Source organism: Pantherophis guttatus, chromosome 7, assembly GCF_059756535.1.
Source record: "Pantherophis guttatus breed Tessera chromosome 7, ASM5975653v1, whole genome shotgun sequence".
Taxonomy (NCBI): Eukaryota; Metazoa; Chordata; class Lepidosauria; order Squamata; family Colubridae; genus Pantherophis; species Pantherophis guttatus.
The window spans coordinates 37,111,769-37,126,595 of NC_142069.1; the positions used below are offsets into that span (position 1 = coordinate 37,111,769).

The 14,827-nt window shown below is 35.0% G+C and overlaps 1 protein-coding gene across 2 annotated transcripts in view; it reads left to right on the forward strand.

Moving 5' to 3' along the window:
• The window catches only part of CDK17 (cyclin dependent kinase 17), a 79,560-nt gene that overhangs the window by 45,852 nt on the left and 18,881 nt on the right, over positions 1-14,827 (forward strand). For both annotated transcript variants that reach the window (XM_034403169.3, XM_034403170.3), the window contains exons 3-5: positions 3,585-3,749; positions 7,145-7,278; positions 13,996-14,121. In XM_034403169.3, coding sequence (XP_034259060.1) covers positions 3,585-3,749; positions 7,145-7,278; positions 13,996-14,121 — 425 coding nt within the window. The remainder of the gene's footprint in view (positions 1-3,584; positions 3,750-7,144; positions 7,279-13,995; positions 14,122-14,827) is intronic.

A 14,827-nucleotide genomic window follows, 5' to 3' on the forward strand; every position in this document is an offset into this window, starting at 1 on the left:
ACATTCAGAGTATAAGACACCCAGATTTTCACCCTCTTTTTGGCGGGAAAAAGGTGCATCTTATACTCTGAAAAATACAGTAACGATATATTACTTGATTTATTTATATTGAGCTTTTATTTTTGTATTTGTCTTTTATGATTGATTTTGTTGTACTCCATTCAGAGACTGTTAGGGTGGGGATGTGTTACAAATATTGTAAATAAATGAAGTATTTGAACCATAGATTGAGACCTTTGCAAAGAAGGGGAAATTTTTAAAGGTATTTAGAACTGGAAAAAATAAAGCAAGTGTGTGGGAGAAAATTGCTTATCCTGTTTTTTCCAAGCTTTCACATCTTACTCATTATTGTTTCTCATGTCTTACATGAGCAGTGAAATGCCCACATATCTGACAAGCAAATCCCTTATTATCAAATCTAGAAATTATCTAGAATTCCCTGACTGTAATGGTCTAAGACTTCAGAAAGAATAAAATACCAGTCTTGACTACACTGGTACAGTGGGGCAAAAAAATATTTAGTCAGCCACCAATTGTGCAAGTTCTCCCACTTAAAAAGATGAGAGAGGCCTGAAATTGACATCATAGGTAGACCTCAACTATGAGAGACAAAATGAGAAAACAAATCCAGACAATCACATTGTCTGATTTGGAAAGAATTTATTTGCAAATTATGGTGGAAAATAAGTATTTGGTCAATATCAAAAATTCATCTCAATACTTTGTTATATATCCTTTGTTGGCAATGACAGAGGTGAAACGTTTTCTGTAAGTCTTCACAAGCAACACACTGTTTTCTGTAAGTCTTCATACCAGCAACACACTGTTGCTGGTATGTTGGCCCATTCCTCCATGCAGATCTCCTCTAGAGCAGTGATGTTTTGGGGCTGTCGCTGGGCAACACGGACTTTCAACTCCCTCCAAAGGTTTTCTATGGTGTTGAGATCTGAAGACTGGCTAGGCCACTCCAGGACCTTGAAATGCTTCTTACGAAGCCACTCCTTCGTTGCCCGGGCGGTGTGTTTGGGATCATTGTCGTGCTGAAAGACCCAGCCACGTTTCATCTTCAATGCCCTTGCTGATGGAAGGAAGTTTGCACTCAAAATCTCACGATACATGGCCCCATTCATTCTTTCCTGTACACGGATCAGTCGTCCTGGTTCCTTTGCAAAGAAACAGCCCCAAAGCATGATGTTGCCACCCCCATGCTTCACAGTAGGTATGGTGTTCTTTGGATGCAACTCAGCATTCTCTTTCCTCCAAATACGACGAGTTGTGTTTCTACCAAACAGTTCTACTTTGGTTTCATCTGACCATATGACATTCTACCAATCCTCTTCTGGATCATCCAAATGCTCTCTAGCAAACTTCAGATGGGCCCGGACATGTACTGGCTTAAGCAGGGGGACACGTCTGGCACTGCAGGATCTGAGTCCCTGGCAGCGTAGTGTGTTACTGATGGTTACGTTGGTCCCAGCTCTCTGCAGGTCATTCACTAGGTCCCCCCATTGTGGTTCTGGGATTTTTGCTCACCGTTCTTGTGATCATTTTGACCCCACGGGATGAGATCTTGCGGGAGCCCCAGATCGAGGGAGATTATCAGTGGTCTTGTATGTCTTCCATTTTCTAATTCTTGCTCCCACAGTTGATTTCTTCACACCAAGCTGCTTGCCTATTGCAGATTCAGTCTTCCCAGCCTGGTGCAGGTCTACAATTTTGTTTCTGGTGTCCTTCGACAGCTCTTTGGTCTTCACCATAGTGGAGTTTGGAGTGTGACTGTTTGAGGTTGTGGACAGGTGTCTTTTATACTGATAACAAGTTCAAACAGGTGCCATTAATACAGGTAATGAATGGAGGACAGAGGAGCCTCTTAAAAAAGAAGTTACAGGTCTGTGAGAGCCAGAAATCTTGCTTGTTTGTAGGTGACTAAATACTTATTTTCCACCATAATTTGCAAATAAATTCTTTCCAAATCAGACAATGTGATTGTCTGGATTTGTTTTCTCATTTTGTCTCTCATAGTTGAGGTCTACCTATGAAGTCAATTACAGGCCTCTCTCATCTTTTTAAGTGGGAGAACTTGCACAATTGGTGGCTGACTAAATATTTTTTTTGCCCCACTGTATCAGCATCATGAAATTATGGTGATGATGGTGATAGTGATGATGATGACTGTGACTATCAAATATAGCTATTTCTGTTTCTTCTGCCTTTTGATTTTGAGTATGCATTGTCAGATTACAAGAGGGAATTCTTCCAATTCTTGTTAGGGTGTTTTTATATGAAAAATGCTGACTAAACATTATGTTTTGGGAGCACTGGAACTCACTCTGATTCTAACCAAAGCTATTATGAGAGTCACGTAAAATATAGGATGCCTGACAAACCACCCTATGGCTTGCTTCAGAGAAAAGAAGATGAGTTGCTAAACATTATTCTTAAATGAACACAAATGGATTGTGGTTGAGCAATAGGAAGAGTCTTTTTATAAACTCTGTTAACATTATGTAGCCATCAGAAGATTTTCACAATGGTTTGCAAATGGTTGAATGCTCCTATTAACTTTCTATGTACCGATAGAAGAAAATATTTGTAGCTCAGGGTTGAAATGAGGGGTCCTTAGTGCTCTCTGAGCTTGGTTGTTTTTTTGCCAATATTTCATTACCCAAATTGTATTACAGTGCCAATGCACTGATGATGTTACCTAGTTTGGGTAATGAAACATCTACAAGAAAGCAATCCAGAGAGCACCAAGGACACCCCCCCCCCAAACTTCCTATGTTTCACAATGTGTTGGAGCACTATCAAATGCAAGACAGTATAAAATGTGGTATTAACATTTGATTCATTGTATGCTACCTGTTGTTAAGCAGAATGCTAATATCTTCATGTTTTTCCCCCATAAATAGTATAGTTAATAGTTATGGGGATATATCAGGAATTATATGAGGAAAAAAATGAAAGCCACCGTCACAGCACTTCCTCTCTTTTTTCATATCATTATATTTCCCCTTCTTTTCCCTTTCCTTGACCATTTTGCACCCAAATTAACCTCTACTCATTTGGTGTCCTCTGTAATACTTTAAAATTTTCTTTAGTACAAGTTTTGGCCATTTATTTTAGGAAGTCTTCTTGCCAGGCACTTATGCGCCAACTTTAGTCAATTTGGTGGTATATGTTACGGCTTCACTATATATTTGGTAACTAAAATCCAATCAGAGCTTTTCTTTCTCATTACTTAAAGCTTGCTTTTAGTATTAAAGATAGTGATGTACTTTAAGTTTACAAAACAACCCTGTCCTTTTAGCGCGCTCTCAGTCAATTAGAGATGACTTTCACTATAACTGATCCAGCACCAGAGAAGAGGCTCCCTCCATTTGTCAGGCATCATGGCTGAGGGAGTAGGTAGGCAAGATAGTTGAGAAATGTGTCTTATGCCCCAAAGAAAAGTTAATATTCTGCTTCTAGACAATTTACATTAGTGCTTCAAATATGGCTGTATGGTGATTCTACTGTTTTCTTTCTCAACATGTTGCTGAATTTCCCTGTTGTGGGATGAACTGGCTGGTGCTGGCAAATCATAGAACCCATTGTGAAGAATGGCAGACCTCCAACATCACACAGCATGCACTCATTTCTTCATCAGTATACAGGATCCTTCAAAAAGCCTCCATTACGAAGACCACACAGCGTTATAGGGGGCAGTCTGGGTTCTTTTATGGCAATGCCACGAAATGGGAGCAGATTAGGTAATGTGTGTTTTTAATATCCTTTAAATTAATAGGTTTAAATTAATAAACCTATTAATTTACCTTCATGCTATAATAACTGTAGTATAACAGTCCTGTGTAATACCAGCTCCATATTAATATATTAGATATGTTCATTGCATATCAAATGGTGTAAAGCAGAGATTTCAAATATGGCTATGATATTAGAAGAATTGTATGGTACCTTGCTGATTAACTAAATAAACCAGGAAACAATCCAAACTCCACATTGTGCTAGTACTACAACAGCTGGGTGTTAATTCTCCTTCGGTTGCTTCAGGTCAAGAGTACATTTTTCAACATTTTCTATTGGACAGTAGCCATTCAATGTACTTAAGAAACTCACAAGTAGAGACGGTCTTACAAAACAGTGACAGTTCTCCAGTGTTACAACCTAGCAGCCTTTGCTTATTGTATGATTCTTATTCAGTAAAGTCTGTCCAGACATCAAAATTAATAGTGATTCATGGCCAGTTTACCATGAACTTGGGTACCATAATTTTTCATTTATTAGATTTTCCCTCTACAATCAAAAATGACACTTGGCTGTTAACATTGACCCAGTAAATTACAATGAACATCTACAGTATATAAACAATCAACATGTTTTACAAAATTACACATTTACAGATACTCAAATTAACAAATAATTACACAATCAAGCAATAGCCTCAACTAATCCCTTCACAGTTCCCCAATGAAATTCATTTTTTAATAATTTAAAGAAAGAAGGGATAAATCATTGTTTTAGAGAAGCTGTTCCAAAATACAAGTAGAGCAATGGAAAGAGAGCCTGCAAGCCTCTTCCCATTTTGTCACACAAAGGTGATAAATTAAAATCAACATCCTCCAGGACCTTGGACCCAGTACTGCATCTTATGCCAAAAAACATTTAAATATAAAGAGCTATGCCTTTATCAATCTTCTATTCCTCCTTCTAGTATTTTCTTGAAAGTGTGCTACTCTAGTTTCACTTTCATGTATCCTTTTGCAAGTATGTTGAGCCAAACTGCACACAGATATAAAGAGTATGGTATCTTAAGTTTATATACGGACATTGCTACAGCAACAGTCTTATTTTCATTTCCTTTTCCCATTCATATGATAAACATTTATGAATGGCTTTCCTAAGTGGGAAGAAAAGATAATACAGGGTACCTTGAGCTCATTAGCTTGAACTGACAGCTGTGAAAATCTGCTTGCCCAGAGCTCATAGCCAATCCAGTTTCTTTCCTATATCTATCAGCAAACCATCCGTTTTCAATTATATTGTTGTCTAAATCAATTATATGGATTTATGTTACTGTATCCATGGCATATTGCTTAAATATTCATGAGTGCATCAGGTCTTCTTCCTACCCTTACAGAAAAATTAACTGACAGACTTGCCTGTTCTTTGTCTGAATTAGGTTTCTCAGAAGTGTAATTTTTATGTCAATAAACTTGTGAAATACAAACATTTCTTGTGAACAGTGTATTGTTTTATCTGATAAGGAGAGATGTAAAGATTGGTCTGGCCCATTTCCTGCATCTGTAACTTAATTCATTCAGGCAAGTGTGTTAAATAAGCTTTAACAAAGAGGCTTTTTTGACTAATTTGAATTATTTTTACTGTGCAGTGCTTTTTGTTAATTTAAAAATCATTTTTGCTTTTCAAGTAAATAAAAGCTTATTTGGGATTAAAGATTTTTTTTTGCAATTCTGTAGACCAAAGCAAATCCATCTCAGAAGACAATTGTCACTTCTGATGAACTGTAAGCTTCAGAATTGTAACGTAAAAATAGTCACAGAAGTCTCTTTTGTATATTTAAAAACTGAATGATTAAAAATTTTGGTATCTTGAACATTAGCTCTGAAAACAAAATATCTATAGGTGAGCTTGTCTTCATTTTCTTCAATGTTTCCTATATATTTTATTAAAATGCATATTGTCATATATACAAGACTATCTTATTTTATTACACTTTGTTTTACTTGCATTATACCTGATTCAAATTTAATGTCCTTTGAAATGCTATTTATTATTAACTAGTAGTACTGATGTACATAAAAAGTACCAAAATGTTTTAATGGTCTTTTATTAATTATTTATTTATATTTTATATTTCTTAACTGCTCATCTCCCTCAGACTTTTTTATAGTTTAATCTAACATATATTGGAGATTAACAAGATTACTCCTGTTTGTAGAAAGTGCCCAATGATAACTCTCTCTGTGTGGGTTGGAGGTTGGATGGGAGGAAATCTTTCAAAGTGAAGTTGATTGTCTGTGGCCAAGTGCCATTTTTACTATACAGTATGTGTTTGGCCCTCTCAGGACCCAAAAACCTTTCCTTTTCTGAAAATAAAAATTATGGGCAGCTGGAGGTCAGTGTAGTGTTCCAAAGCACTCACAGAGTCCTCCCCTAAAATGGAAGAATTGAAAGGAGAGCATTGGGGGATGATAACAGGAAAGGTGCAGAGGGTAGGAAGAGGTGAAATGATTACCATGTAATTGGATATTTCTACAGTATAACTTGAATTATTTTGCAAAACTTGTTTGCAAACTAGTTTTGCTAAATTTAGAAATATGATGGTTGAACATTGGTCAAACTACCCCCACATATGCCATCTATTTTCCAGTCACTGTTATATCTAAAAGGTTCATATAGCAGCTAATCAAAGACACCAGGTACTTCTTATTAGAAAAAATGTTATTTTTTTTGCCATTTTCTTCTGTTGTTCAGGGAAGAACATTTTTAGCAGCTTTGAGTTTGATATTTACTGTAGCAAATACTGTAGTTATTGGCAAATTACCAATGCTATTTGAAGATGTCTGTCACCGAACATTTCTCTAAGTTCAATTTCTCTTTCTTATCATCTCTTAATAAATGTCTTCTTTTAAATTGAATATTTGGAAGATCAGAATTTTATGTCTATTTTAATTTAATACAGCTCTTTTTTCTTGCTGTATCAAAATACATTACTACTTTTGGTTTTTTTTAAATTATGAATTTAAAGAAAGATCAGTTATCAATTAATGATACAGGACAGGACAAAAGTGTTGTAACCGAACTAATATTTTATAATTCCAAAGTACTAATAATCTGTAATTTGGTTTGAATTTATATTATGTTTTTTCCAAAGATAATCTGAGTGACTGACAATAAAATACAGATAAAAGAACAAAATTAAATTAATATATGCACACAAACAACTACAGGTAAACTGTCTAAATAAAAATCTATTTGTCACCTGCCAAAGAATAACAGAGAGAAAGCTGGTTTGCTGTCTACTGACAGAGAGTTGCGTTAAAGCCTGAGAACTATCACTGAGGGTGATGAAAAGTCCTTTCTCAAGTATCAGTTAAATAATTATTGCTTTTGTTCAATTTAGATATCGTACACGAAAACCTAAAAATGGGATCAGATGGTGAAAGTGACCAAGCTTCTGGAACATCATCTGATGAAGTTCAATCCCCAACAGGTGTTTGTCTCAGGAACAGGATACACAGACGGATATCTATGGAGGTAATCTCATAGGAGAGGCATTATCCTAACAAAAGACTTGGGATTTGTTTGCATTACTTTTGTGCCTGTTAGGGTGTTTTAAAGTAAAGCTATTGATGTTCAGAGTAACAGATCCTGTACAACAGATTTAATCTTATTTTTTTTAATTGAAAGTTATTTTGAATGCATAATGTATAAAACATAACATGTCCTAGATAGAATTTCCATCAATTCTGGCCAGTTAGCTACTGGAGATGAAGTAATCTGACACAGCTGGAAAGGAGCAGGTTGAAGAAAGTTAGTTTTGATATAATATTGTATTTCTTTCTTGTAAATCAGATCTAATTATTCTGATTCCCTTTAGGTATTTTAGGGATATATGGTGAAAGGACACGGGCATAGAATTCTGGCAGACGAAGTATTGCATTTCTTATAACTTCCAAGCAGGAAACTAATTTTTCTGGTTAGATAGGCTGTTAGGAATGGTATACTCCAACACATCTGAAGTCTAATGCATTGAGGAAAGTTATTCAAGCATTATAGTGTTTGACAACAAGTTCAGTTGTGGCAGTCATTAGAGCTATTTTCTGTTTGTAAATATGTTTTATCACAAAGCACTCTATAGGTATAATTAAAAGGAAGTAGGAAAATAAGCCTAGAGCAATTTCAGCTTCCTTAACAGATTTGCTGACATTTAAATGTTTTTATCTGAATAAAGAAAAGTATGAGACTAGACAGAATGCTGCCTACTTTGAATTTAGTACTTGATTTTCTTTTCCTCTTTCTTTTTTAAATACCTTTATCTGAAAATTGTTCTGTCACACCCAAATCTAAGGATTCTGAAATGTCTGTTGATTTTAAAATTACAGGAAAAACAGCATAGTCCATGGTACATTGCGACTGCATTTATATGTTGTGACAAGCCATGGTTGGCTTTGTTCTACTTTATGGAAAAAGCCACTATTGGATGGGTTCACACTAAGCCTGAAAGTCCAAGCCATATTATAGGTTAATATAATATGTGTTTGATTCCAATAGCTATGATGATGACAATTCCAGACAATCAAAATAATATTGCAGCAACTTCTCAAAATATGAAACCATGAGATGAACAAACATAATTTAGAGTCTGATACAAGCATTTATAAATAGATTTGTAATAGGCAGTGTATCTCTCTAGGGTTAGAATTAGAATTGTCAGTCAACTAGGACAAAATGTATTTTAATGTATTCTTAATAAATACATATTTCCCAAAACTTGCTGGGAAGAAATAAGAAAGCAAATAAAAACAAAATAGTGTCCATTCCCCCCAAATCCAGTTCTAAAAACACAAAAGGCACTGTTCTTTGTCTTTTTCTAGCTATTAGTAAGACAGACATGATTGTGATCTAGCAAAGAGAAAGCTCAAAGAAGTCTATAGTCATTATTTTAGCAAAGCTAAATAATTATGCTGTTGTTTCATTTGGTAGATAGGCAGTGAGGCAAAATAGTGTAGCATTTTTCAATGTATATAACCATCAGATAAATTCACTCCACTCTTTCTATTTATTCTTTCTATATATCTAATTTCTGCAATATAGACTATTTTTCTAGAATGTGCCATATTGGAGCTTTGCACAATCCAAAGATTTTGCCCAACAACTTGTCAGGAAAGGATATTCCAGAGGTTAGATCTGACCTCTTAAAACCCCTTTGCTTCGTTCCCACAAAATGTACTTCAGCCTTCAGTATGACGTAGCAGAGAACTTTAGTGCAGTCCTTTGTGATCAAGAAAGTCAATTATGAAGCAGAAGTAGTCCTTGAGGGATCTTGGTTGTAAACTATTCAACTATTTGAGTCACGTTTAGCAACTGTTTGGAAATCATTGGAATTTTAATGTAATTTGTTGCATAAAAATATATGGCTTCACTGTTTTGAATAGCATTTCTTCCTGGCACAAATTGCTTTTTAGAAAGAACTTAATACAAACAGCAGATATAGGTGTACCCAAAATTGGTTTCTTCACTCAAGTGATGTCATTTCCTTGTATTGAATTGGCTAGCCATAAAATAACTTTATTTACTGTTTGCAGAACACTTGTGTGAATGAAAGTTGTAATACTAAAAGTTAAATAATAAATAATGGCCCAGGAAGTAGGTAAATATTCTTCAAGAGCATTTCCTCTCTTTGGACTTCAAGGTTACTGGGAAATCAAAGTTAGGCAGATTTTTGTAACAACCTTGGAAATTGAGCTACAACTGAAAATATGGTAATATAGGCTTTAGTTTGAAATGTATAGCTTTGGAAAGACCATGTCTTACTCATGACACCTTCATTTAATGCTGCTTATTAATCTGCACAATGCTCCAAAACTGAGTACAATGGGAAAGCTCTTGACTTCCCCAGATTTCTCTTTTCCTGTTTAAAAACGGAATTGTGCATGACAGTAAACAAAAGGAGGAAAAAGTACTTAATTTCCTTCATTTATAACAATCTGTATGAATGCCAGTATTTGTGGAAATTACAGTAAAATTTGAAATAATATTTTAATTGTCAATTTAAGAATCTATATTTAAATTAAGTTTCTAATTTAAATATAGATTCTTTTCATTGTGGCTTTCTGAATTAAACATTTTCTTCATTAAAAACAGAAATGCTGTTTTTACAGTGATTATTTTAGAGCTGACTCAAAAGCTTAATTATGATTTGGTTAAATCAGTAATCAAACCAATATGTTTAACTAACATGTTTTCCATATTGCGCTGAGTGATAAATATTTCGTATTACTATAGTTTTAGCTAATGTATCAACAATATAACCGAAGGCTTGGCAAGCTGGTAAAATCTGAAAGAACATTAGAAAAAGGGAGGGAAATATTTGCATTCATTCTTTCAAGTTAAAGATCTAAACTAAAAGTCTTTTACACCTCTTAACATACACAATAATCAAAGTATAATATCCAAGATAGTGACCACTGACCTCAGTTACTTTTTAATTTTAATTTTATCATTCAAAGATGATAACTTACATTTCTTCATTATGATTCTGGTTCTAATGCTATTAGATCTTAATTCTGTTGTCAATAGAATAGGGTTAGGGTTCTATTTATTCACTTTTAAAATCACATTTTGGATATGAAACTCGTTATGTCTCTAAGTATCATTTTTTTTCTTTCTAGAAAGTGGCTTATAAACTTGGATTCTCCAATTGATAAGAAATTTGTTTCAGTTTGCTGGCATTATGCACTGTCCAGCAGATAACATATTTTAAACATGACATTTTTCTGATGTATTTAGTTAACAATTTAAAAAGATTGACTGGCTAGTTAATTAAAATAGGGAAGCTTTTATTTTTAATTATCTTTCCAAAAGTATGCAAGAATCTACAATTATGAGTCTAATATTTCAAAATGCTAAATAAAATGTTTTTATGTTCTCTATCTATGAAGTAGTGATTCCACCCCATTTTTGTGGTAACACATTTCTGTTGTAAAATCAGTCTGTTCATGCTCTCTGCCCTGTTTGAAGTGTTAGATGCATTGGAATCTTAAATGTGTGTAAAGTACACTCCCTAGAAAAGACTATATGAGATCACCATAGATGTAAATGGCATGATTTAGGCAATGTGGGCTTGTGTGACAAAATCTCGAGTTGTGCACATCCCTAGGAAGGGAGACTTAGAAAGTCATGTGAAATTCAAAGGAGCAAAACAGTTTCTGACAAGGAAAGACTTAGTGATGATAGCATTCTACCACACTATATAGAAATATAAAGAAGTTGAGTATATTTATTTGAGAGCTTCACGCCACAGAGATTTCTCCCCCTTCCACGCCTTTCTTCCCCTGCTAGATCCATTGTAAAAGTCCTTTTCCAGTGCTTTGTGTTAGCATCCCAGTCCAGAGATCCTTATGCATAAAGCATTGGCCCAATATTCAATTCGTCATAAAAATGCAGTGCATTTTCTGTGGAAAAAATGATCCACTGCATAGTCTTTCAGAGTTAAAAATATAGGCAAGTGTCATGCTTAAATGATTGTATCATGAAGTAACGGTGAGGCCTACAAATATTATTGGGTGTTCCGTCTTCCTTAGTAGTAGTGCCTATATCACAGGCATAAGCAGTTTTGTCAAGATGATTAATTATCATTGTGAACAATACAGAAAAGCACATTTGAAGAAGGTCAGTATAACATCACCATCTTTGAAAGGTACTGAAAATTTGAAAGACCAACAAAGGCAGGAAACCATTGTCATGTAAATTGTGTGAGATAGCTGTTTTTGCAGTGCAAGACTCCTCCCCAACTCATTTACCTATATTTTGTAAGGACATTGAACAACACAGGATAATTAAAATGTCGTAGTAATTACCTAGAGTCATTATTTGCAGTAGAATAACTGACTTTGTGCAAGTATTATTCATTTCCATTAGCTGAGTGTACTCTTGTCATGACTTGATCTTAGTGATATAATAAACCAGGAAATGATTTACCATGATTCATATTTCAAAATTGACTTACATTTACTTTTAGAACTGAACAGTTTTTACATTTAGAATTATTTTTTATTTGAGCACAATTTTATTTGAACACAATTAACTTTTTACTATTAATGTAAATATTTTCATCTCATAAAATTGTCTATTGTGAATTAAACAATAGCATAAATTGTAAAAACTCACTGGTGAGAGTCCTATGATTCTTTCATACAAGAGAAAAATAGGAGTCTTAACTCTGTCTTATAGCACAGTGCTCCCCAACACAGTGTGATTTGACCCGGTGGGGGAGTGGGAACAGGGGAACTGGGATGGCACTCACACAGCTCAACTTGTGTGAGCGATGGGCGTGCATGCATGTGTGGATACACACTGGCCCTGCTAGTTGTACAAATCAAGCTCACGCGTGCACACCACCCACTGCTCATGCAATCCAATTCCGAATACATAGTGGACCGTGGCCCAGGGAACCCCTGTTATAGCATGTAGTCTGAGCATTTGGGTTTTAAAAAATAATTTTCAGCACATGGTTAAAGTATAGCACAGAACACTTGGAAATCAATTTTCACTAGAGCAGTTGTTTCTCCATAAAGGTGGGACCAGTAGCCAGGAATGGGTTAACTCTGTCTGTTATTCGATAGGACTGAGTCTGCAAACTGTTAAGCTCCGCCTCTTCCTGTTGCTTCCCAGCTTTTAGTCTCTGACTTGGACAGACATGTTTTTCTGAGGTGAACCATTTCTGATTGCTTGATTGGCCAAGTCTTGGGAACCTCTGACTCAATGTACATTTACATGTAGTCCTTGACGTACAACCACAATTGAGCCCAAAATTTATGTTGCTGAGATATTTGTTAAGTGAATTTTGCCCCATTCTACAACCTTTCTTGCCACAGTTGTTAACTGAACCACTGCAGTTATTACGTTAGTAACGTGGTGCTTAAGTGAATCTGGCTTTCCCATTGACTTGCTTGTCAGAAGGTTGCAAAAGATGATCACATGACGCCAGGACACTGCAACTGTCATAAATATGAACAATTGCCAAGAAGGTATTTTCAGGTCTCAGGTACCATTGTACAATGACCTAGCCCCTCCCTACTAACTTTCAATTTAGTGAAGTTATGAGATTTTACAGTTATATAAAATTTCATAAAAGATGTGGTTTTGAAGGATATAAGTAAAAGATACTTAAAGGATATGGAAGGAAAAGCTAATAAAATCACAACTGGAGTTGTTTAAGTTCAGGAGTGTTAAAGAAAGAAACTGAAAACTTTGTTTTAGTGGCTTAAGAAACAAGCTTTGCCAAAAACAAGCTTTGTTCCATGAAGGCAAAAACTCAACATGTAACAAACAACAGCAAATATTGCCTTTGTTATAAAAAGGATGAAACAATTGACCACTTGATCAGTGACTACAGCAAAATTTCACAAATTGAAGCAGCATTATGATCGAGTTGCTAGAAATATTCATTGGAAATTTTGCCAGAGGTTTGGATTTGAATGCAACCACTAAACTGTCAAGTTGAGATATTTTGGAAAATGAGCAGGTTAAAGGTATTATGGGACTTTAAAGATCCAAACATACAGGCATGTTGTTCATAACAGACCTCATATAACAATTATTGAAAAGAAGAAAATCTGGTTCATTGAAATTGCTATGCCAGGTGATGCTATCATTGAGAAGGATTGTGGCAAAAGAAAGAATATAGTGCCAAGAGGATTCTTTGGGTACAATCCCAAAATAACTGGAACATCACTTGAACACCACCGGTACTTGCAAAATCACCATCAGTCAGATATAAAAGGCATTGGACCAGGAACATCCTGCAATGATACCTTTATGACCATCAAGAAATAACATCTGTGTATCCCAGATCCAAATTTTATGAAGAACTCTGAATTTCACTACGCATGAAGGGTATTAAGGTAGCATTGCCAGATTTAGTCTGCAAAAATCTGGGCAATCATTAAATAGCAGCCCTTAGAAAGTATTTGTAAATCAGATACTGACAAGATTAAAGAAAGCCTTTCTTTCCATTAAAGAAAGTAAAATTCTCTTTTGCTATTTTGAGAAGTAAAGATTTGTTAACCTCAGATGAAGCATTGCAATTGTGTCTTTCCATAGAAACAGCCTGTTTGCTTCATTTATGTGTTCTTAACCAGTAACAGATTATGCCTACATCACTGAGTACTTATTGACATTTTTATTTTATATGGAAACAATTTTTGAAAATATGTATGTCCTCTTACTAGTGTTGGTTTACTTCTCCAGGACTTGAATAAACGCTTGTCACTACCTGCAGACATTAGGATACCTGATGGATATCTTGAAAAGTTGCAAATAAATAGTCCACCATTTGATCAACCAATGAGTCGACGATCTCGTAGAGCATCATTGGTAAGCTCTTTTACCTGCAATAAATAACTTTACTATATCCTTCATACTTTTATTGCAGCACAGATATTTAGATACATTACAGCAAAAAGATAAGTGTCTTACAGCACTTGCAGCTGTAGTATGATATAATACATTTAATTAAATGGTGTATTAATATTGTCTTAAATAAGGCTTAATGTCTAGATTCCCCCTAATACTAAGCTTTAATTCATGATTTACAAACTAGTAATTTAGATCCTCTATCAACTAGACAATAAACATAAATTATGTTTATTATATATAAACACTTTATTATTATAAAGTGTGAATCCAACTGATTTCTCCATTATACTTACAAAATTTGTTTAAAAAACAGAAAGACAAATGCGAGGATGGGATCTCACATTGGTTAAGTATAATAACAAGACAGTGGATAATAAACCATGTTTATAAAATACAGGCATTAAACAGCAATTGAGACCACAGTTTTTATTGCTAAGAGATGTCATAAAGCATGATATCATGTGACCACATTGCTTATCAAGAGTAACACTTAGACTTACATACCGCTCCATAGTGCTTTTTAGTACACTCTAAGCAGTTTACAAAAGCCAGCACATTGCCCTCAACAATCTGGGTCCTCATTTTACCGACCTCGAAAGGATGGAAGGCTGAGTCAATATTGGCTTTGGGCTCCTGGCTTTGGGCAGAGTTAGCCTGCAATACT